Genomic DNA, 23,599 nt, shown 5'->3' on the forward strand with positions numbered 1-23,599 from the left:
ATAGGTACGGAGTACGGCTACCCACCTAGTGGTTGGAGAGAGCTCGGTGGGCGCAATCGCTTTCCGAATATCCGAAAGTCAGCGCTTACTCCGTATTATTTAGTTGGTTACTCCGTACCAAATTAACTGTTAAGTTGACTAACTTAATTTCCTGAGCAGTGCAACTAACTAGTTAGAGTTAGAGTTAACTAAGTTAGCCCCACTAGTTAAATGCTAAGCCCCACATATAAACTCTTCCATTACAGGTACCTATTGTAATCATAGTAAGCGCTTACAACTAAGCATGTAGTTAGTTACATGCTTTTGGAGCCTAACAACGCTTATATACCTAGTGAACATCACAGCAGCATATTTAAGTCCTTGAGCTTAAAACACCTCTAAGGTGACTAACTGATTTCTATCAAATTAAACATCGATCGTCATGAGCTACTAGGAAATATCAAAAAGGTATGCTTCCATACTATTAAAGGACAGACCAGCGTCAAATCCTACCAATATATTGCTACTGACCCTAGCGTAATATACCTGTAAGGAATGTAACTCCAGTAGCTTACACGAATGATGTCCATACGTAAACTTGGGAATCTGGTATTGCATTATTAGCTTGATATTTGGCATGGATTACTCTGCGTAAGAAAGCTCTTATTTACAATCTCAAGTGAAGTAAGAGGCTTGTATCTATGATTACTGCTAAGCATTATGCCGACTCAATCGCCAAGTTGCACTTGAAATCTGGGCGACGATGAACGTATAGTATAATATATTGCAACGGTATCCATATTATATACCGCAGCATCACCCACTTCACACTGCATAGTAGCTCACACTCGGGCTATTGCTAGCACTTACTATGCTTAGACGCATACCTCCCCGAGGCTTACCATTCTTAGACACGAAATCCGAAAGTCGCACCGTAGCTTGAGGAGTTATGCGGCTACACATAAATTCCACAAACTGATGAAAACGCTCAAGTATCACCTGCTCGGTGTCATCGCCTGTAGCCTGTCTTTTCCGAGTAAAAATATGAAAACAGTTGAGTTTCTCAGGCACAGATTTCAAGCCAGTGCAAATTGCCATATCCTGGCGCCACGCCGTCGGCAATGCTAAAATCACCAGAAAACGGATTCTGTTGCGATTTTCGGGCGAGATGTGCTGAGTTATAAGATGCGGTTCGGTGGTCTCCTGAATTGTCCGAGGTGCATAGTGGACAGTAGCACTGAAACTCAGACGGAACCTGTTTTCGCCATAGAGAATGTCAAGACACTCCTCGCTTACTTGTTTGGAAAGAAGAAGGATATTGTTTCTGTGGCCTGAAATCTGTTGATCAGAAGGTTGCTGCGGGTAGCTAAATTGCGGCTTGCCATCAGCCGTCGATGGTAGAATGACCAGCCGCCCTCGAGGCAGGCAACAGTAGTAGATTTCCCGACGTATTTCGAGGGGAAGGTCTAGGAGACGGAAGTGAGAGGTCTGCTTCGATCTCTCCATAACTAAGCAGATGATAATAAGGTTGGTTTTGGATGAGGGTTTCTTCCGAAAATGCTTAAAATACTCCGTGATGTCGTGAAAGTTACGTTCTTTATCAAGGGGATGGATCTGTGACGTTGGAGCTTGGAGGACAAACGACTTGGTAGCGCGTTTGTGGTTGGAGTCAGAGAAGTAGCCGCGATGTGGGTCTTGAGCAAGTGTTAAAAAGTGGATTCCGTGCGTCAAGAGCTATAAATAACTAGTCACGTGGCTATATCTCGGTCGACAACAGTATATCCATGAAATTCACTGGTGGTCATAAATGAGGATTTGAGTATTTTATGATGCGCCGTGGACAGGGAGAAGGGATGTTGAATGAATTGTGTTGGATGTAGGTGGAAAAAAAAGATAAGTATGCCCTAAAATATGCAGTCCAAGAAAGGAACAACAAAGAGAGAGACAACAACGTTGAAAGGGATTAAAATCGGTTATCGTTAAAATGGTTGGAGTAGTCCAGCTGCTCAATGGGATACTATGCATGTATGGCAAATCGCCCCCTCTGGAAAATAAAGTCGCCGTGGATATCGTCTCTGACCACTCGATAGCTATGGGTGAGATGTTGCCTGACAAGCTCCGTAGTGACGTCCTTTCCGTTCTCGTCCACCTCGACGACGGTATAAGAGGTCAAATATTTCGCAAAACACTCCATCAGAAGGCCGAACCATTTGACCCAGCTTCTGACCTTTTCGTCGAAGGCTGGGTCAAAGGGTGAATTGGGAGATTGCACGGGCTGCTCAGCAATTATCTTCAGCTGTCTTAAGCCGGGGAGCAACGAAGACCACAGTCCATCTGCAGGCACAGGTGGCGGTAGCCCGTATGCGGGCCCCATGTGTCGCACAATGACAACCACATCTCTGATTCTAGCTCTGTTCTCTGTAGTGATACGATTGGCAAGGAGGCATCGTTTCGAAGCGTTGAGGGTGATATAGAATCTGTTTTTGCCGTATAGTATGTTCAGACACTCCTCACTTATCTGTTTTGAGACGCGGAGGAGGGCATTCTTGTTCTTGACGTTTGACTTTTTTACTGCCGGCTGCGGAAAGCTAGCTCGGGCCCTGAAATAGCGTATCTCCTCAAAATGGGTATGGTAGGGCATACAGTATGAGTAGATTTCATGGCGAATTTCAAAGGGCAGATCGAGAAAACGAAAAGGGCCATCCGTTTGCTTTGTTGAGCTGGGAGCTTCCATTATCACCACTATTGACAGTCTGCTGCTCGTTAGATGTATACGGGACTGGGAGATAATAATATGGACTTGCGGTGTAGAAGGTAAGGTAGAGGGGCGAGACGTATATATACATCATACCCCTGTCTTCACTCCAGTTTGGAATGAAATATCGCCAACTCATAGGGCTCTTTTATCGTGCATGGGGGCCATATATATGCACGATATTGTCTTGATTTGTTCGCCGATCGCATCGTGGGTATCGATCAGCTTAGGTGGGGATGGCTGGGGCACGGGTGAGGTATGCATCAAACGCAGTGTTGCAGTTGACCTACCTCTCGGGTGAATGGCTCACTAAGTAGTTAGTTAAAAGTCGTTCAATTCCATCGAGCAAGAGCAACTAGTAAAAGGAGCAATCTGTTCCCTAAGTCAGCTGTTCCCCGCCATCGGGCTTGCCCTCCAATTCGTATAATCAGTTCTCAGCTAACCAATGAATGCTTTATTGCTAACTCAACTGCGGTGTTTGATATGTATCATGTAGCTTGGTTGGGTAGCTATGGTGCATCCCTATTATCTCTGTCTTTGTGATGTATCTGCAAACCCAGAGGATGGTAGATAGTATGATAGTTATCGGCCTAACTGCAGGTTGACAAGCCAGAAGTCATGCGACGACACGAGACACCCGACGGGCCTCACGAAGGCGGCCATGAAACCTGTTTCGAATAGGAGACCAAGGAGCGAGTAAACCTTGCGATGCGGGGGTTTCTTCTGTGTCTCGCTGTCCCACCGCTGCTATTCGCTGGAGGCAGCAGTTGTGGGTAGCCGACCCGAATGTGGTCTTGTGGCCCTGTGGGCTTTGGAGTCTGCCTCTCGTTTCGATATCTAGTTGCTTACTCGGGCGTCTCGTAGGGTAACTAAAGTTGCTAGTCAGTCGATGGTATGAGGGTTTCTTGAGCATGACCAGCGATATCAGGCCACCGGCGGATGTTGGTAGCTACCAGCACAAACCAACCCTCTCTCATAGACCAAGCTAAAGCCCCTCTGTAGCTGTACCAGTAGGCCATGAGCGAGCAGTAGCCTTTCTTCCGCTGCATACTTTTCCGACAGACGCAGGCCCCGCGAAACCGGCTCACTGGCTCTGCCTCCAATAGCACGGCGCCAAAAGGATGAGGCGAGATAAAATGCCGCGGAAAACAAAGTCCACCGGGTTTAGGCTGCTCCCGAGATAAGGGACGCCGTCATCCCTGGCAGTAGCTAGATTACTCCGTGCATAACCTGTCTGTCATGGTTGTTGGATATAGATAAAGTAGACGTCAAGGGAATGGACTCGCGATGGTTATAAAGTTACCAGCAAGTCAGTGGAAAGAATTGACCACAGATGATGAGCTTCAATTTTACGTCAACATGGAGAAATGACTATACACAGTAACTAACAGTAGATGTCGATATAGACAGGAAAGACACAGACAGAGTGTAGATATTATTTCTACTCAGTAAGAATAGAAGAATGGTTGGCTCCCACCTAAGAAGCCATTCAAAGAGTCTACCAAATTCAAGAGCATAGTTCAGCGTCAACTAACATATCCTGGCAACGACTTGTTTTTTTACCACAGTGTAACATTTGTATGAAGATTCCTTTAACTACCTTGGAACCCGTTATCTCGTGTTGCTCAATATACCAAGATCACAGGTATTGCTGAAGCCATGTACTACAACTACAGTCTAGGTCCACGGATGTAACCCTTCGAACCAAACACCTAGATGGCTGGCCCATGGATAGAGCAAACCAACACGTCATTCACTACTTTGGTACTACAAAAAGCGTCTACTTGAGGGCTAACGAAAGGCAAGAGTCTTACATAGAGCAAACTTTCATTTCCATTTCATTTTTACAAGGTTGATTAGACGTCGTGTTAGTAAGAAAGCAAAGCAGGCACTGACAAAGGAAAGGTGTTCACTACTACTAAGTTTCAAGTTATCGACAAAGGAAAATAGAACATTGGATTCCGAGACGTAAAGAGGAAACAAGCATGTCAAATTTGATGCCCAGGCAATACATCTGGTATCCAAACTAGACATAGATCAAAATGACAGGAAATTGAATTCGTTGTATCTCTACAAGTGTGTGTTAGTAACAGGCAGAATATAAGGTTAAGGTTGGGGCCGAGGTACCTTTGTTTGGCTGGCTGGTTGGTGGGTTTGGTTGTCTAAAGTCTGGAACCGTGGATGACCTTGTAGTCGACGACGAGCTCGCGGCCACCGTCGTTGATGACGAGGGCACGGACGGAGCCACGGCCCTCGGCAAAGGCATCGGCGATGCGGTTGAAGAGGTTGCCCTGGTCGACGACACGGAGACCCTGCTTGACGTCACCGGTCTCGGTCATGGCGACGATGCGGTTGTCGTCACGCATGTCGAGGACACGGTAGGTCTTGTAGACGGGGCCGAGCATGCTCTGGACGACGACAGATGGGGATGGGTTGGAGATGAAGCTGGACTCCTCATGGAGCTGGCGGGTGAAGAGGTCGACACCGAGGTAACGGTGCTGGCCGGTCTGCTGGGAAACGGAGACACGGATAACCTGGCAAGGGCGGCCCTGGAGGATCAAAAGGTCGCCGATGCGGATGAAGTGGCAGGGGATGGTGATGGTGTCTGGTGGGTGTCCACCACGGGGCTGGACAACGCGGACGTTTTCACGTGGGACAACTTGATCGGCGCGGCGCTCGTCAGAAATGATTCCATCTTCGTGAGTTTGGTGGTGGTGGTGATGGTGGCGGTGATGGAATGGGTGCAACACGCGCTCGGCAGCACGCTCGACTCCGCGGCGGAAGGAGTGGTACTGACCTTCGTCGTCGTAGTAACCCATTTTGGCTTTGGGGTCCTGCTCCTGAACTACGCGGTGATCGGAGATGAGGTTGAGGGTATCTGACTTCTTGGTCTGCTCCTGATAGTCGATGTCACGGACTTCGACTGGTGGACGAGCGTTGTCGACGGTCTCGTAGGCCCGGCTGTAGGCAACGTCGACTTCTCGAACTTTCTCGGAAGGTCTCTCGACGGAGCTGAAGGTACGGCTGCTGCTGTACCCGACGTCTACGTCTCGAACTTGGCGGGGTTCAGACTCGTGCTGGGCTTGGTAGCGAGGATCAGTACGGGCACGGTATTGACGCTCAGTGATGTCAAGCTGGGTATCAAGTTCAGTCTCTCGACGATCTCTGGTCTCGTAGTATCTAGAATACTCTAGTTAGAGGGAGGGAAATGGAGGGAAAAGCAAAGAAAACAAGACTAACCTTTCCCGGGAAAGCTGAACTTCAGGGATGTGCTCCTGCTGGTGGCTGTGACGGGGGTGCTCCTCGTGGGCTACGACAGTGGTTTGTCTGTAGTCGGTGACAGGACGGAACTCCTCGTTGTCGAAGCGCTGGTCAAAGGAAGCAGTGGCTTGCTGGGTAGAGGTTCTTGGTGCTGGGAGGGGGCCTTCGTATCGAGTATCTTCCCGTCCGACGCGCGAAGCACCTGAAAACTTGACCTCGCCCTCTACTCTCTCCTGAGTCGACTCAGAGACAGCGGCAGCAGCGTCACTCCGGTACGACGACGGGAAGACACTGAAGGGGATGGGGACGCGGGCGTCAAAGTCCAGATTGGCTGCTTGAGGGGCGTCCTTTCTCGAATGCCTTTCGAACTGGGTGACAATTCGAAAGGCGAGACAAGAAAAGACGGGGGTCTCTCAAGTCCTACAGCTACAACGGGGACGAAGGGGCACAGAGGGTGATGAGAACGAAGATAGACTGGCGTCTGTCCTGTTCTGGGAGATGGAAGAAGGTCAATTGAGATGGAATTGATGGAGTGAAGTCGAGGCTGGCGATGGAGGAGAGGAAGAGGAAGAGGAAGAGGAAGAAGAAGAAGAAGAAGAAGGAAGAGAAAGTCGGAGGCTGGGAAGTTTTCGACTTCTTATTTGGCCTGCGGCAGAAAAGGAGGACCAAAGGCGGCCTGTATCTGTACGGTAAGAAAACAAGGCTTTTGTTTGTTTATTTTACGATGTCACGTCCAGAAGCGGCTAGCGTGGTTTCCTGGCACAGGTCCCTGGTACCGTACCACGTATTTTACGTTACAGACGGGATCTCAACTCTGGTTGCTGGTTTGACAGGCCCCGAGTGAGAGACCTCGCAAGTGAGAGAGAGTGTGTGAGTGAGAGATGGTGAAAAGAAGGATATACAAAGTGAGAGAGACGATGAGGACAGTTAGTAGTGAAGACAAAAGGGCCGATGGAGAAGACGTCGTGGACCTTGGTGGTTGGTTGCCACCACACTGCCAGCTCATGCAAGCTCTCAGACCCAGCCTCCCCAGCTCTGGCTCGCTCCAGCTCCAGTTCCAGCTCCGGCGTTGCGTGCTGCCTTCCCCAGCCATCGGCCTCGACTCGACTCCATTGCTGCAGCATCCCAATTTCCAGCCTTCAGAAGACGGCAACTCGGGCAGCGCATCGCCCACATGTCAAAAACCATGTCTGGGGCCTCTTGATCCTCCTGGTCGCTTGCTTGCTTTTCATGTTTCTGATGTTTCTGGTACGGAGCAGCAGTGCAGATTACAGCGTTACGGCGTCAATACAGTGTTACGCGCGGCGCCTGCAAAAGAGACGTAAACAAAGGCCAGCCGATGACTAATCACGGGATGGGGATGGACCTCGGCTTTTTTAGGCTGGCCTGTTTGGTCTGCTGCGGTTGCCCGGGCGACAGCGCCAGCCACCGGCCTCCGTTGCGGTGTTGTTTTACCGCCAGCTTCGCTTGTCAGTAGTGTTACCATGGCAGCACGATGGGATGCGTGTGTCTCTTTGGCTGCTGTCAGAGAGATTACGCCTGCTGCTGCTGCTGTTGCCGCCGCCGCCGCCGCTCCCTCCATGCCGGACCCCATCGGATAACTACCCAGAGACCTGGAGAAACCCCCACAGTCAACAGACACCACACCGTGAAGCACCAGCCTATTCCAATCCGCTCGATCAGAGGGTTGAACGATGCCGTTGCCCCCGCTCCCACTAGGCAACGGGTCAGGTTGCTTGCTGCTGTCACCGCCGACGGGTTGAACGGGTACAGGTCCACCAGCAGCGTGCTCATTGCTGTAAAGGCACTACCGGTGCAGAAGCCCGTCACAAACTGCAGTATCAGTGGTCCAGCAAGCATCGCCTTCTGCTCAAGAGCCCAACCGTACCCAACCATCGTGGCCATGCCGGCGTAGAGGAGTGGGAGCATGAGCGAAATCCGGGCCCGTTCGATGGGGAATTCCTTCAGGCTTTGGGCTCGTTTGCGGTCCACAGGCAGGCCAAGGCTCGTAGCGATGCGCCGGAACTTCCAATCTAGAAGGTGGCCAATGCTGAAGCTTGATGCTATCCCCCCAGCTGCGCTTGGCCTTTAAATCCGTTAGCAAACAAAATACTTCTATCCCACGAGAACCCATGACCCACGACTGAATTGACATACAAGTAGCAGAGTCCAACCTGGAACTCGTTGAAACCATATATCTCTTTGAAGAGGGATGGGACAGAAGCCAACATGATGTAAAACGCCCCGTACAACACCGCCGTGACCCCTAGGATCAGTCCGATGTCCTTTTCTAGCGCCAATCTTGCACACTGCAGCGGGTTAGGAAAGCTAGACGTCCTCCTCTTGATCCCTTGGTCTGCCAGAGATGCTTCCCATTCCACCTTGCTCGGCCGGGCCTTTTTGCCTTTCCATATATCCATCAGTGTGCGGCTCCACCACCACGGCGGTTGCACAGAGCCATCGCCCACCACATTCCGGCATGTCTCCGGCACAAAAAGCACATACGGCACCAGAAACACTCCGGCTCCAATTGCCAGAAACCAGAAGGTTGATCGCCATCCAAGGTACTGCACAAGTACACCACCTAGTACAGGGCCTATAGCTGGACCAACCAAAGTTCCCGTCAAAACCATGCCTACATACCTCCCCCTCTCGGAGACAGTTGCAATGTCTGCCATCACGCCCATCGTGATAGCAATGGTCGCGCTACTTCCTGCACTCTGCAGGCACCGAAGCACTAGAAGTGCTGGATAACTGTTCTGCAGCGCTAGGCCAATGTTGGCAGCTAGATAAACTGCAAAAGTGGTAATGTATGCAGGCCTGCGCCCGCTTGTGTCTGCAAAGTCTCCAAAAAATGTGGGGGAGAGGGCCTGGAAGACCATGTAGGTGGTCAGTGTCAAATTGATAAGGTTAGTCGAGACTTTCAGATCGGCTGAAATGGGGGTCAGGGCCGGCAAGTAAACTGTTGTCGACATAGGGGAGAATAAGGATGAAAATGTAGCCATCACCAATATAAAAATCTTGGTTCCTGGCTTGAAAGCTGAATAGATCGCCGCTTCTTCCTCTCCTCCTCTTTCTCCTTGGGTATGGCCACTTTCAAGTTCTCCCATATCTTTGGCTCCACCGTTGGCATTGGCATCGAGTACTCCATCCTGACAGATAACGTTTTCTGTTTCCTTCTCTGGCATATTCACGTCCAGGTTTCCTTGAAGAGGTAGTAATTCGTCCTTTCTTCGGAATCCCAGGGGACTTTTATATATATATTAGATCCAGCCAGACTGTACCAAAAATTCAAAGCTCATGGTTGAATAGCATGCTCTTTGATACCCCACCCCGTTCGGACGACCCAAAGGGCGTCACCGCCGGGAATTGCTGTTATTTCCGTTAAACCCGCTTTCCCAAAGGTGCAGATAAACTGACACAAAAGGGTAAAAAAAAGGGAAAAAACAAATGACTCGAGTGGCGACCTCAGGTGTTATGCATGTTTTAGCTAGGATGAAGCTGCATTTCCTTGGACGCGAAAATGTTATTCATAGCGATCTATCGTATAACCGGACTCCCGGCAAGTCACATGGGGGTTATGTCAACCGCCATAAAGTTACCCAAGGACCATCAGAAGTAAGTATGGGCATGAGCAGTTCGAAGAGCAACTGAATCTATCAATTGAACGCATCAGCTGAAGAGTAGAATCAGCGTCGGTATGGCGTCTCAAGCAGCAAAGATGAAGCTGTAGTCAGAATTGCCGGATCGGGTAGTAAGCTATACCTAGAAGTCACATGTCCCGCATCCTGCCTTGGTTCACCTCGGGCCGCGATGGTCTTCTCGGTGCAGATAGAAAACTGTCTTCCAGGTTTGGAGATAACGAGCAGCTGTTAGATATTTGCTGCTGCTGCATCAGCTTCATGAACTTCATGAGAACCATCCACTCACGGATAACGAAGCACACCTCACGATGGATGTCAGTCTCCCTCCACAGGCTGCAGTGTACCTCCTGCTGGTATCCCTACCCATCCTGGTCCTATGCGAGGTCAACTCAATATACATAGGCCACCTTCTGGCCAAACCAATCTCCTCCCTCGCCTTTCTCTCAGGAGCCCTCCTCTTAACCCTCAACGAACCCTCCCCCTACCGCAATTACATCACCTGGGGCCTCTTCTTCTCTCTCATCGGAGACTTCCTCCTAATACCCTCTCGAAGCGAGTACAGCATACACACCAAGTCCCAAAACCCAAACCAACCCAAGGTTGAGAAGGAAGTGTCTATATCGGCGTCATTCCAGGCTGGAATCGGTGCTTTCGCTGCAGCTCACATAGCGTATATCCTTGCCTTTCTGGAAGATACGCAAAGCATATCATGGCCTGTCTTCGTGAGTGTGGCGATGGCCTCGTTACTTGCTGCGAGATGGCTGGGGGTATTATACCCGAGTCCAGGAAGTGAGCTGGAGGCAAACGCCTCGCTGATGAGGTCAAATGTGTTGCGTCTGTCTGTGCCGGATGATATGCGGCATCTGGTGTGTTTGTATACGTTGATCATCAGCTGTATGGTTGCTTCTGCTGTTTCGACGGTACCGGTGCTGCGACTCCCGACGAGCATGTCGATGCAGAATCAAAGAAGCTTGGGAGCTGTAATGTTTGTCATTAGTGATTTATTTGTTGCAAAAGATGCGTTTAGCAAGAAATCGGGTGATAAGGGAGGGTATTTCTGGCTCCAGGCTTCTGTTGGATGGGGCCTTTATTTCTGGGGGCAGATGGTTCTGGCTGGTACCGTGAATGGAGCATAGATGGCTGGGTTTTACTTGGTTTATTTATTCAGAGGGCCGTGCTACTTAAATACGTATTGATTTTTCGTATATGAGCTGGATTAAAAGTGGTACAAATATCAAGCGTTATTATCATTATTGGCATGACATTAAAAGGACAGAAGGAAAAACAATCTATCTGCAGGAAGATGGAATGTATGGGTGGGTGAAAGGGGAAAGAAAAGGAGCCATACTAAACAGTCAAAACATTATTATCGTGGTGCTTTTGGGATTTCACTTGAAACATAAACCTGATGCCAATATTATGCAACGACATATCAAGAAGCAAATAAATATTTTTATGGCAAATTTTAAGGAAATAGGAGGGGGATAGATGATCTGCGGACTAGAGAATGTAAGTAGAGATATTGGGCTGAAGGAGAGTTAATTGATGTGTAATGAAAAAAAAAAAATATTGAACAGGGGATGTAAAATATATCAGAGAATGGCATTGATCAACGGTCCGATTGGTGTTGTTGTAGATATCTTGTTTTAGGAAATTCCAAAAACTTTTTTCAGCCTTGGAAACCTGCCCTTTTTCTTATGTCGGGGAATCTCATTCCGCAATGATGAGAGGTGCACTTCTGATACCGCTGATACAGTCGAATTGTCATCTGTGGCACGTCTAGAAGGCCGAAACCGAGATGTCCAGAGAGATCTTTCTGTTCTAGCCGGACTCATTGGGCTGTTCGGTACAGAAGCTGTATTTGTATGTTGTGTTGTATTCTGTGCTGCCACACTATCTGCTGTCCGAGGGCGAGTGTCTGAGTCCTTGCCATTAGTGATTTCCTGTATTGGTAACACTGTTGGCCTTCTTCTCTCGGTCGTACTGGGTGACGATGGTAGAGAGAATGCAGTGTGCCCGTTTGAACGAAGAGGCCAGGAATCACCAGCAGGCTGATGAATTAGCTTGCTTGCTCGTTTCTGCAGTTTGGGTGATAGTGGCTGCCAATCACTTCGCGAACTTTCCAATACGTGTCCATTGACAGATGTGGATCTTGCGTAGTCTTCTTCTGGTAGGCCCGGGGAAGCAATGGTGGCTTGTTCCAGCCCCAGCCTTGGTTGCTCGAGGGTTATATCAGGCTTTCGTAGTATTGACTCTCTACGTAGCTTGTTGTTCTTTGGCAGGTGAAGACGCCCAAGAAAACCACTCCTGTGTTTGATGTTGAACTCAGGAAGTTGTTCAGGGCCTGGTATGGCGGAGATTGCAGCTGATTGCTCAATGTCTCTCGGGGCCATTAGCCTTGCTACAGCAGCAGCAACGGCGGGGTCCTTAATAGCCCTTGAGTCACCCTTAATCGACTTTTTCCGTCGTAGAACATGTCTGGTAGCCTCGTCCTCGGAACTATCGTCAAGGTCGGTCGAGTCGCCTTCTATTTCGTTTCGTCTCCTCGGTATACCCCGGACAGGCCTGAGTTTGATAGCCCCGCCTTCTTCATCGCTAGAATCTTCGTATCTTGATTTAAACGGCTGATGTTTTGCTGATGATCCATTTGCCTTTGTAGATTTGCCTCGGCCGGTTAACACAGAGAATCTCGAAGTGGCCGTGCTTGGAGGCTGACGCAGCGTGGTTCGCATCGTTGGACGGCTATCGTTAGAGGAGAACGGTCGGCGGTTTAATGAATGGTCAATTGTCTTTGTAGGAGGCAGACCGCCGTCCGATAGCACTTCCATGTGATCAGCACTGGTCGTCCTCATGGTTCGTCGTAGGGTATAGCGCCCCGTTGAACGGAATCTCTTGGGCCGTTTGAAACTGCTGGATGAGTCGCTTGCATTTGACATAGTCCGCTGGGGACGGATTGCAGGAGCGGCTTTCCCCTTTGCTTTGACAGGTTTGTTTTCACTTGAACCATTGGATTCTAGGATTGGGCGAAGAGCGGGTGAGTGACGGTTGAATTGTCCAGAAGAGCATATGTTTGGGCTTGGATGAGATGAGGCTGCGGGTGGGCTTGTCGTCTTCTCTTCGAATAAGGGCTTCCCAGCTGTCTTAGCTGTAGATAAAGCCTGGCAGCCATTTTCACCTTCTTCAGCGGTACCTTCCGGTTGGTGTGGACGAGCAGGTTGCGACTGCGTTTCTGGAGTGACATTGGCCGCTGCATAAGATTCGGCTGTACCGTTTAATTCGTCTCGTTGGTTTCTTTCTTGAGGCTGAGAATGCGTGACGCTGGGCTGCTGTGGCTCCGGCACGGATGGTACTGATCTATCGACTATCGCATCAATAGAGCCAAAACCATCGCCCTCCATGTCCGAGAGATCTTCATAGGCATCACTATAGACGCTATTTCCCGAATTAGAGTCAGAGTCACCATCTTCCTCTTCGCGGCCCTGAAGCCTTGTATCATTTGCCGAGAAATACGAGTTAACTCCGTGCGTGCTTTCGTCTTTGGGTACCTCAGAGGATGGCCTTTTAGAGTGCGCGACCTCCTCCATACCTGGTGTGGCAGGTTGAATGAATATCGCGGGAGTCGGCTTCAGGTGATTTGGCGCCTCTATTTGGCGAGGTTGGGAAGCTCCGTTGGCTTGGCTGGGTGTATCCTTTGACGCAGTGGTATCATCCCTCTTGCCATCGAGATGTGCTGGGGAATAGTGTAGCTCTGGTCCTTCATCGCTGGAAGTGTCGTCTGATAGCGAGCTGTATCCGGTGCTGTCCAGTGATGTCACTTCAGGCGGCAGCTGCAGATTAGTGTTTGCATCATGTTTGCTCTGGTCTCTCCCACCAGCAGTAGAAAAGATCCCCCCAATTGCATGGTCGGCAGAGGAAGATGATATTTCCAATGCTGGATTCGAGTCATCCTCAATGTCCTTTGATCTTGATGGCTTGCGACCCCGAATGCTGCCAAATGACGGTAGGGCAGGGCGTGGAGTGAAGAACTGCTCAAAGTCGTTCGAATCATCGTCGCCGAATTTGGACCGAATGACACTGTCGCTCCACGACCGAGGTGTATGTGCCCGGGGACTTTGAGATGTTAGAGACTCTGGAGAAGTAGGAGGACTGATGCCATGGCCGATGACTTCGGTCTCGTCCTCAAAGCTGACTTTGGGATGTCTCTTTTTCGAACCCGCCCTTGAGCCATCGTCAGAGACCAGGGAGGTCCCCTCGGAAGTCTCACTGCCTGGTTGGCCCGGTTGATAGGTTAGTCTTTCGGGACGAGCTCCCAGGGAAGGGCTGGGGGTCGATTTCAGGGCAGGTTTAGCTGGTGAAAGTGATCTTGGTGGAGGATTGTGTAGGCTTTTCTCCGAGTCTGGTATTTCCAGATGCTCGGAGAAGCGTGTGAGCCTGTTTGGACTGATGGAAGAAGGCCTGATGTGGAAGACATTTGGGGTAGGTAGCGCAGAAGAGTCCTGGGGCTGTGATTGTTGTTGTTGTTGCTGTTGTGGTTTTTCCCTGGGTTTGACATGTTGAACAGGCGGTGGTTCCTTCAATTTGATAGTTTCCATCGGACGCTGCTTGGTGAAATCTACGCTTTCATGGATTACATGTTGTTTGATAGGCTGGTCATCCTCGGCTTCTTCCTGCAGTTCTAGGACTGTCGAAGGCCTCCTACCAAGGATTGGCGGTGGTGATGCATGACGTATTTCATCATGGCTATCCGTTTGCGTTCCACCAGTAACAGTAGGCGAAGGTTTAGCAACGGTATCGTTCACCACCGGCTTGTTGTCTGTCTGCTGTGTACCAGGCGGAGAAGTTGACATTGGGTTGAAGGAGTCGTCTGCAACCTGTGTGGCTTGATCAACCAGCATTGGTCGAGACTCTGACAGCGGCGGTGGCTTGCCAGTAGCTGGTTTATCCGTAGACTGTACCGATGCCTGTTCGGTAGGGAGCTTTTGCTGCTGGTGCTGTTGTAGTAGTCTTGGAGAGCCTAGGCCACCCCCTCTGGGTGAATCTAGAGAAGCTATTGATAACCGTGGCGAGTTCGGCCTGTTCATCGGATAGGAGAAATTAATGGAGTTCCTGCTACCACCCCTTTCAAGATCAGCCGGCCCCAATGACAAATTGGACACTGACCGTGCCCTACGCCCAGCAATCGCCGCTGCTGCTGACGCTCCATTTGCCGAAGCAGTCCCCTGGACGCCCGGTAAGTCTGCATTTCTAGGTCTCTGCGGAGGAGAGGCTGCATAGCCACGCGGTAGGGGAGGAACCGGTACCATATCAGCCGGGTTCGATGTGGCACTGCCTCCGCGAGCCGGCGACTGGTCTCTGAACGTCCTTGCAGTCATGGACCCAGAACTGCGGACTCTCCGAAGCCCTCCATTCTTGCCATCTGGGAGCGTATTTCCTGGAGGAACGCTGATAGACGAAGCAGACTGCTTCCTGCGCAGCATACGCTTGGTCTGGACATCTCTGACGGGTGTTGGAGGAGGGGTATGGCTTCGAAGGGCAGCTGCTGCGGCGGAGGAGGACAGGCTGGGATTTGGATTCTGGGATGCTCGAAACGCCTGGAGGGCAGCAGTTTGCGCAGAGGGCGATGGATTGGTATTTAGAGGCTATTCCAGTGTTAGTAGCCACTCTATCTCTTCATCATATTCGGCACTGATGCTGGAGGGGGGAGTTGGCAGATAAAAACCTGGATACTGACAGCATGACGGACGCTCCTCTTGCGACGGAACATAGCTGGACTGCTCAACGCGGAGAATTCATCAAGAGAGGCAAAGACAGCGGGACAGGCCTCTTCCCTGTCCCAGAGAGATGACGATGGCCGCTTGGTGCTCGGAGAATTCGCTCTGCAGTGGCCGCGGTGATCGGGGTGGCCAGGTTGGAATCTGTAACAGGAGCGCAAGGGCAGAGAAGAGAGAGAGCTATCGATAGCTCGCTAGTTAGCTTCGCCCCGGAGACGCTATCGGAGACGCAGACGATCACTCTCTGGCCGTGGATGGAGAACAGCAACACGCAGAAGTGCGATAATACCAGAAGACGAACGACGGAGAAGCAGGCGGTTGGCTCTTAAAAGTCGGTGGTTGGTGGTTGGTGGTGGGTGGCCGCGTGCCTGGCGGTGGTTTTGACTGGGAGGGTTGAAACAGCGCAGGAAGAGAAAGTTGGATGGGCTTCTCTTTTCCGCCGCAGCCCCTTCGTCTTCTTCCTCTGCACCGAAAAAGAAACACAACCAAACGGCGCATCCACGCCAGTTTCAGCTTCAGGGCCAGCTTCAACGGCGACCAGACCACGAACAGGCGACAGAAAGAAAGGGAGAAAAAAAAAAAAAAAGACAACGAGCGGACGAAGCAAGAAACTCGAGCTGATCCATGGTACAGACCCGCGGGTAGAACCTGGTTGGTAGCTTTTCTAACCTCCGGCCTTGTGCGCTTTTCGCCCGTTTTTTGCTTGCACCACCATGCCACCCATGGCTCAGCTCAGGCATAGCAGGCCAGGATGCAGCAGGAGAACTAAGTCGCAGCGCAAGTGTGCTATCTGAGCGTGTAGATACGAAGAAAGCTGACTCGCAGGCCGGAACTTCGCCGATAGAATTATGATATATCCGAACGTGGAAGACAGTCGGACTACCGTGAAGACCTGATACCAAACCCGCCGCAACTACACTACGCATATATACATATTGATCAGACGCACACACAGAGAGACGCAACACGCAAAGAACAGAAGAGAGAGAGTTAGAGAGAGAGAGAGAGACCCCGCAATGGCCCTCCAGCTTCCTCCGCTCCCGCTGCCAGAAGGCGTGACCTCCAGACAGATCGACACGGCGCCGCTCGGAATATCATTCCATATACTCGAGGCAGGGCACTCGGCTGCACACGACCGGCCGCTGATACTGCTGCTTCACGGCTTCCCGGAGCTGGCTTACTCGTGGCGCAAGGTGATGCCGCTACTGGCGTCCGGAGGGTACTATGTGGTTGCGCCGGACCAGCGAGGCTTCGGGCGGACGACGGGCTGGGACACGCGAGACTATGACAACGTCGACCTAAGAGACTTTGCCGTGACGAACCTCGTGCGGGACATGGTGGTGCTGGTGCATGCGCTGGGGTATAAGAGCGTCGAGTGCATTGTCGGACACGACTTCGGGGCCGTGGTGGCCGGGTACAGCGCTCTCGCCAGACCCGATTTCTTCAAGCGCGTGGCCTTCATGAACCATCCGTTTGTCGGCGCGCGAGAGCTCTCGGGAGAGGTCGAGGGCGGCGGTGACGACGATCATATACACCGGGAGCTGGCTGCGTTGAACAGGAAACATTACAAGTGGTACTACTCTACGCGGCAGGCGAACGGTGATATGGTGCGGCCGGCCCAGGGCTTGCATGAGTTCCTGCGCGGATACTTCTACCTCAAGAGCGCTACCTGGTTGCTCAACAAGCCGGTTGAGCTTCAGGCCTGGACGGCCGCGGAGCTCGCGAAGATGCCGGATTACTACGTCATGCCCCTGTATGCCTCCATGCCGGAAGCCGTGGCCTTCAGCGTGGCTCTGGATACGCCGCTGCCCGTGCAGGAGTCGCGGAGCTGGCTGCCGGACGAGGAGCTGGCAGTGTACGTCGACGAGTTTGGGCGTACGGGCTTCCAGGGCGGGCTGAACTGGTACCGCGTGGCCACGAGCTCCTGTCCCGACTTCAAACGAGACCTGGACATCTTTGCTGGCCGGAAGATCGACTGTCCGTGTCTGTATATTGGCGGCGCAAGGGACTGGGGCACGTACCAGGTACCTGGCGCGATCGAGAAGCTGGCCAACAACGTATGCGAGGATTTCTGCGAAGTAATAGTCGACGACGCGGGACATTGGCTGGCGCAGGAGAAGCCGCAGGAGGTGGTTGATGCTCTTGCGGCGTTCATACATTGGCAGTAATAGAAGTAATTTTGCAGAAAGGGCCCCCAAGTTAGAGAAGGATATACCATCTAATAACCATAGACCGACCATAATATCAATCAATAATAATCAGTAATAATCAGTAATCGTCAATAAAGAATCGATCATATATGACTGCAAAGCCATCCAATGCATTATATAGCTTCATGATGCCGGCGTTAATCGACCCGGGAAAACAAATAAGGATATCCATATGAGATGCCAAACCAGACGGAAAGCAAGGAAAAAAACAGTAACTAAGAGGCTGGAAAGGGGGTATAAAATACAACAAACATCAATTGAAAGGAAAAAAAAGAGAGAGAGAGGAATCAACAACTCCGTCGCATAAGGGACATTCTTTTTTTCTTTCTTCTTTTCACTACTCAGGGAGACTGGCTGTCTGCGTTACAGCATGATGCTAAAGTAATAGCCGGCAAGAAGGAGAGGCATTACCCCCAACGCGGTAAAGACGGCAGTGACATGGGCTGCGTTGGTAGGCTTGTCGGGGATGGCGTAGATGGTGCTGGAGGTGATGTTGGTCGAGTTGAAGCAGTTTTCTCTTGTCACCGGCTCAACCTCACTTGGTTCAGCGAAGGTGATGTCGACGCACTGCAGCTGTTAGCAAAAACAAAGTAAAAAAAAAGAGCTATGTACATAATTTAGAGTTGTCTCACGTTGTATAAGACGGCGCCGTGACGGGCAGCCTCGACGACCTGGATTGTAGCGTTGTCGCCTGCTTTAACGCTGATGTTGGCTGGGAGTGGAACCTGGGGGAGGCAAAAGGTGCCTGGGTACGGGGCAACGGTTGGACCGGTTATCTGGAAGGGCGGGACCATGGGCAGACTCATGTTGAGGGGAGTAGTGCCCATGCCCAGGTTGATGTAGATGAGTGCGGTCTTGTGGCCGGGGAACCATCCTGGCTGGAAGGAGATGGCACCGCCATTGATGGGCCATTTTGTTCTGTTCGTGCTGGTTACTGTGCCGCCGCCTGGAGGTGGTTGTGTCTGTTAGTTTCTGGACGTTCTGATTAAGTTGTAGGAACAGGAAGGAATGCATGCGTACATGGGTAGATCCATTGCATGCCGTATGGATATAGCAGCTCAGAGGTGTTTGATCTGATGGCCACGCCGGCGCCGTTGGTCTCGTCGACGGTGCCGTTGCTGTGCAGGTTGTTCTCTCTCCATCCCGGGTAGACGATGACCGTGTGTCCCTTTGCAGCGAGGGTCGCAAAGGCGAGAGTCAGGAAGACTCCAATGAAGGGTCCTAGCGAGAAGTGCGTCCTCATGATGAGGTGTCTGTCGTCTTTTTGATATGGACGGCTGAAAGAGTCGAGTTTGATAACGACGAACGACGACGAACAACGACGAGGAGGAGAGATGGTTGTAATAGCAGTCTGTCTAGCCGCCGGCCTCAGTCGAGATGAAGAAGCAAAGTAGTTAAATAAAGAAGAGGTCAACTTCTTTCTGGGGGGAGGGGGCTCAGGGTCATGCAGGCGGTCGCAGCGGCACGGTCAGCAACCCTCAAGGGCCCGTCCTGCTTTCTTTCTCTCTCTGGGGGCGGCGAGAAGCAAAGAGGTGACTTGCGACAGGGATCGCAGGCCATCTACCAGCAAACAGCAGCGAAGAGAAGTCCCCTTTGCCAGTCGAGCACAGCCAATAGCACCGGCCTAACCGTCTGGCTGGGAATGTTGGGCGGTTAAACGATGTGATAGAAGACTCGCCCCTGTAAGCCTTCGACCAGCAGCGACTCTTGTCTCTCTCGATCTCTGTCTCTCTCTGCGCTTTTTCGACCTCTGCTCTGCTTGTCCTTCCTTCAACTTCCTTTGGCTCTGGCTCACATCCCTGTCTCCCGTCAAAGGCCATCCTGAGCCTCTGATTCGCCTGCTGCATGGATACGGATGTGACTGGCACAGGCGAAGCTGCAGCATCGCAACTCACCATCACAGGCCTCCGCAGCGGCATCTCTGCTTCCTATTCGCCAGGTCAGATCATCGTCGAAGCGCCCCCGATAGCAGACTAACTTTGCTTCTTCCGCCTGGTCTGGTCCTTTTTTGAAGTTGCTGCTGCTGCTAGGCATGCTCCTTTTTCCCTCGGCCGCCCCAGGAGGAGACGGTACGGAGCGACAGCGAGAAAAGGGACATCTCGTCCGAAGCGAGGCTCTACTCGAGATTCACAGGTCAGGAGCCAAGTTTTGCATTTGTTCTTGTTGTTGCTATTCAGCCCGGAGTAGATGGGGAACTGGCTATGCTTGAGTTAGCGCCGCGGTGGATCGAGAGGGAGCAAGAATAGCAACTGACTGGCTGTGCGATGCGAGCAAGGGACAAGGGAGGAGGCAGGGCGGCTGCAGGGACTCACTCCGTAAGCAGAATTTTCTTGCTTCTGACTGCTCGCTCATCATCGTTCTGGATACTCTGCGTAAGTTGGGGGCCAACAGTAATCGTGGAGTCGTGAATCGTGAGTCGTGAGTCGTCAAGCTGTGAGGTGTCTTTGATATTTATATCCACCGTCCGTCGACTCCATCAACTCTCAGCTCATCCACTACCATAACAGAGCAGAAGTTTTCAAATAGTCCAAAAGAAGAGAAGGTGAAGATGGCTTCAGTGCTGTCTTTATACAAGGGAGAGACTGCGACGCGGCATTTACCATCACAAAGACAGTCTCTGCTCCTGAGATCGAGTAGTCCATAGCGAGATAGAGTAATCTCAAGTACGGAGTAAGTAGAGCTCCTCCACTGGTCTTCACCCAAACATCCAACGCCGTCGAGCCAAACGAGATAGACTCCAACTGCCTGCCCGTCACGTCCTAGCTGGCTTCATCTTCTCTCCGGCTATCGGCTATCCATGGCCGATTGCACATGAAAAAAAAGACACCCTCCTCGTTATCATCCGCGTTTTTTAACATTTTGGCCCGTCTTCGCGCATCTCCATCATCTCCCATCTCCAGAAAAAAAATCCCCATCTTAATAATATAACATCCCCATCTTATGATCTCATCCTTCGTCTGGTCTCCTGCAGCTGTAACTCCCATCGCCAGCCAAGCGCTTCACCGTCCACATCGGCACCTCTGACCCTCCTCCGCATCCGTCTTCCGTCGCCCATATTTTTTGCTAATTTTTCTTACACCGACCATCGAACTCGCCCACGCCCCATAAAATAAGTACCGATCTGACACAAGCGAAAAATAAGTAAAAAGCCATCGTCTCGTCCGGCTCGTACTCTTCTCAAACCCGCCCGGCTGCTCATCCCATCGTCATCGTCATCGGCATCGTCATCCCGCGGGTATTTCGGGGTATCTGCCTATCACTCTCTCACACACCCTCCCTTTATGTAACTGCATCAAGTTTAACCGCAGCAGATCCCGGGCGTGCAAGTCTTGACTCTTTCTCGCTTTAGCTTAGCGTAGCTGGAAGTTTAGCTAAGAAAATTAAGTATCTCGTCCAGAGTTGAGTTCGTTTTTCTCTTTAGTCTTAACGGGCGGCCGCGGGGAGAAACTTCGTAACTTCCTCTCGTCCATGACCACAGCCATGTCCCCTGTCCCTTGTCCAAGCCCCCCCCGGCCCTTGTCGTATCCATCGAAGCATAACTTCCTGTACCCTGAGCCCATGTCCATGATGAGCGAAAAGTAAAGTATCCAGCGCAATCCATGACCATGTCCATCCCGTCCGCCCATCCACCAGAGCATTAAATCTGAGAAGTATCTGCATGGAATGTTCGTTGGCATCTAGCGTGGAGTTCGTTTGGGGAGGGGGGGAGGAGAGGAGAGGGGACCCTTTTTTAGCTTGTGAGTTACCAGAGTTTCGACCTGACTTGGCGGCTAAGGGGTTGACGGGCTGGCTGGTGGTTCAAGTGGTTCATGGGCTCGTGTTTGTTCCTGAGCAACCGCTGCCTGTTGCTTGCTTGCTTGCCTGTTGCTTGCCTGTTGCCTGTTGCCTGCCGCTCGCGTGGTGGACATGCTTCATGGCTGGCTCGCGATGGACGCAGGATCTTCCCAGGCGTAGGCGTGGCGTCGGGATGGTCGTCGTTTTGGCGTGTCTAAGCCAGTTAAGTTAGCTTTTAAGTAGAAGTCTGGATGGTTGATGGCGATGGATGGCTCGACTAGGCCGGAAGAGGAACTCCACACAATCGTTAATTCAACCTCACAAGAACAACGCAGCGGATAATGATAATAATTTAATAATAATCACAATCACAATTGCAACTGAAAGGATGCCGCGGAAGAAGACTAAGTCTCAGACGCAGGCTGTCCCGCGACGGCGAGTGGCTGTCCAGGACGACGATGGCTGGACTCATATCACCAACACCAGGCGGGTGGCCACTACAACCAGAACTACAGCTAGGACTACAGCTACAACGACAGCTACGACAGACCAGCTTATACCAGCAGAGATGCCAGACGGGCTGACGCTGAGCCAGCTGCGCGCGCAGTTCGACGCCCACCAGGAAAAATGGCTGGCCTCGCAGACCTGGAAGGCCATCGCAGCCTCTCCCATCGCCAGCTCCGTCGGCAGCAGCAAGGACAACAGCAAGTTCATCTGCATCGCCCTTGGGAGTCCCAGCGGCTTTCTTCGCGGCGGGCTGGTCGACCGTCGAGCCGTCTCGCTCTTCCAGCTGGCGGCCTTCATCTCTCTGATCGACCTTCTCTCTCCTAATACCCGTACGTACGTACCTTTTCTTCTTCCTCGCATTCTCTCTCGCTTTCGCATAGAAAAACAAAAACAAAAAGGCTATAATAATTTTAAAATATCCCATGTCTACCCGCTCTCATATAATTAAAGCGTGACATGACATGACCTTCCGTCTGTTTTTCAATTTAAAAAAAAAAAAAAAAAAAAAAAAAAAAAAAAAAAAAAAAAAAAAAAAAACAAAAAAGCATGATAATAGCAATAATATGCGTCGGTGTTGTGGCGATACGTAAGATTAACGGATTACTTATCCCCCACTTTTTTCTTTTCTCTATACAATAGGTACGACGACAACCACGGCGACGGCGACGGCGACGGCGACGGAGAGCAACAGTAAAAGGGCGTGTCGGTGTTATGCCCAGGATCCGGTTTTCAACAGGCTGGACGTCGAGCTGCTGGCCTCGTTGGGGGTGGAAGTGGTGCGGCGAGAGGCGTTTGGCATGGTGGATGAGCAGACGGTGGTGTTTGGGCCGGGCATGGAGAGACGGCATCTTGTCGAGGTGCTGGCTAGACGGCCTGCGGTCTTCTTCGGTGGGCCATTAGAGACATCTACGTGAGTCTTTCATGTTCTATTCTACTCCGTATTTGGAGATAATCTATTGCTAACGACAATAATAATGAGTAGAGACGAGGTGCTGGAAGAGTACAGCAAGAACCAGTCAGTGCGTCTGCCGGAGTTTGAACCGAATACGGCGCCGTTCTGGGGGACGAGTGTCTTCTGGCGGTCGTTGGTCGAACATGATATGACCTGAGATGGTTATAAGTAAACACTGCTATACACACTGCCCTGCATGCATACCCACATCTATATGCACTGGTCTGATCATGTTTTTTATTTTTTTATTTTTCTTCCGTTCTTGTTCGTTGTTGCTTGATTGCCATTATTATTTCTTCCTGTCCCGCACACTTATGTACTGGGTCCCTGAAGGGTGACTACTGACTCTTGCCTGCCAATCAAGAGCTGCGGACCGAGAACAGGCATGGAACGGACTTCAAAGACAGTCGAGTCAGGCTATATCGCCCCTTATTAAGAGACGACGAGAGGACTCCGATGGGGCCCTCTGGCTGGCTAGCTGGCTAACTGGCTGGCTCGCGGGATTTGAGAATGATAACTAGTTAACGAACGAACGAGCCCGCCCCCCCCCTTCTTCCCCTTCGATCTACCCAGTCAGGATGCACAGGGCAGCTTTTGACGACGTGACTTTGGCAACCTTTGGTTTGGCTCTGACCACTTGATGGACGAGCAAGACCCCATTGTTCGCCACGTTTGCATGGAGGTCCGTAAAAAAACTGCCATGCATCCAACGAGCTGAACACACAAGCCCATCCCAACAGATAATG

At 51.2% G+C, this 23,599-nt stretch overlaps 9 protein-coding genes across 9 annotated transcripts; 4 read left to right on the forward strand and 5 right to left on the reverse strand.

Annotated features, from left to right (window-relative positions):
• Window positions 1–1,996: 1,996 nt before the first annotated feature.
• On the reverse strand, window positions 1,997–2,713 carry ARB_06930 (uncharacterized protein; the record flags this gene model as incomplete). The annotated part of the gene is made up of 1 exon (XM_003014323.1): window positions 1,997–2,713. One exon carries the CDS (start codon window positions 2,711–2,713, stop codon window positions 1,997–1,999), a length of 717 nt encoding a protein of 238 aa, XP_003014369.1.
• Window positions 2,714–4,896: 2,183 nt separating this feature from the next.
• ARB_06931 (Woronin body protein HexA, putative) lies at window positions 4,897–7,119 on the reverse strand (the record flags this gene model as incomplete). The annotated part of the gene is made up of 4 exons (XM_003014324.1): window positions 4,897–5,914; window positions 5,975–6,355; window positions 6,426–6,671; window positions 6,845–7,119. The coding sequence occupies 4 exons, from the start codon at window positions 7,117–7,119 to the stop codon at window positions 4,897–4,899; spliced, it is 1,920 nt and encodes a 639-aa protein (XP_003014370.1).
• A 409-nt stretch (window positions 7,120–7,528) lies between these two features.
• On the reverse strand, window positions 7,529–9,183 carry ARB_06932 (MFS transporter, putative; the record flags this gene model as incomplete). The annotated part of the gene is made up of 2 exons (XM_003014325.1): window positions 7,529–8,081; window positions 8,153–9,183. 2 exons carry the CDS (start codon window positions 9,181–9,183, stop codon window positions 7,529–7,531), a joined length of 1,584 nt encoding a protein of 527 aa, XP_003014371.1.
• A 764-nt stretch (window positions 9,184–9,947) lies between these two features.
• Window positions 9,948–10,775, forward strand: ARB_06933 (uncharacterized protein; the record flags this gene model as incomplete). The annotated part of the gene is made up of 1 exon (XM_003014326.1): window positions 9,948–10,775. One exon carries the CDS (start codon window positions 9,948–9,950, stop codon window positions 10,773–10,775), a length of 828 nt encoding a protein of 275 aa, XP_003014372.1.
• Window positions 10,776–11,285: 510 nt separating this feature from the next.
• Window positions 11,286–14,534, reverse strand: ARB_06934 (uncharacterized protein; the record flags this gene model as incomplete). Its single annotated transcript, XM_003014327.1, has 1 exon — window positions 11,286–14,534. The coding sequence occupies one exon, from the start codon at window positions 14,532–14,534 to the stop codon at window positions 11,286–11,288; it is 3,249 nt and encodes a 1,082-aa protein (XP_003014373.1).
• Window positions 14,535–14,736: 202 nt separating this feature from the next.
• On the forward strand, window positions 14,737–15,354 carry ARB_06935 (uncharacterized protein; the record flags this gene model as incomplete). The annotated part of the gene is made up of 2 exons (XM_003014328.1): window positions 14,737–14,869; window positions 14,948–15,354. The coding sequence occupies 2 exons, from the start codon at window positions 14,737–14,739 to the stop codon at window positions 15,352–15,354; spliced, it is 540 nt and encodes a 179-aa protein (XP_003014374.1).
• A 1,072-nt stretch (window positions 15,355–16,426) lies between these two features.
• Window positions 16,427–17,578, forward strand: ARB_06936 (uncharacterized protein; the record flags this gene model as incomplete). The annotated part of the gene is made up of 1 exon (XM_003014329.1): window positions 16,427–17,578. One exon carries the CDS (start codon window positions 16,427–16,429, stop codon window positions 17,576–17,578), a length of 1,152 nt encoding a protein of 383 aa, XP_003014375.1.
• A 405-nt stretch (window positions 17,579–17,983) lies between these two features.
• On the reverse strand, window positions 17,984–19,654 carry ARB_06937 (uncharacterized protein; the record flags this gene model as incomplete). Its single annotated transcript, XM_003014330.1, is given in 5 exon segments — window positions 17,984–18,193; window positions 18,253–18,566; window positions 18,641–19,041; window positions 19,193–19,496; window positions 19,516–19,654. The coding sequence occupies 5 exon segments, from the start codon at window positions 19,652–19,654 to the stop codon at window positions 17,984–17,986; spliced, it is 1,368 nt and encodes a 455-aa protein (XP_003014376.1).
• A 2,008-nt stretch (window positions 19,655–21,662) lies between these two features.
• ARB_06938 (uncharacterized protein) lies at window positions 21,663–22,349 on the forward strand (the record flags this gene model as incomplete). Its single annotated transcript, XM_003014331.1, has 1 exon — window positions 21,663–22,349. One exon carries the CDS (start codon window positions 21,663–21,665, stop codon window positions 22,347–22,349), a length of 687 nt encoding a protein of 228 aa, XP_003014377.1.
• Between the last annotated feature and the right edge of the window lie 1,250 nt (window positions 22,350–23,599).

Source organism: Trichophyton benhamiae (genome assembly GCF_000151125.1).
Source record: "Trichophyton benhamiae CBS 112371 chromosome Unknown Abenha-G-c-176a04.f1, whole genome shotgun sequence".
Taxonomy (NCBI): domain Eukaryota; kingdom Fungi; phylum Ascomycota; class Eurotiomycetes; order Onygenales; family Arthrodermataceae; genus Trichophyton; species Trichophyton benhamiae.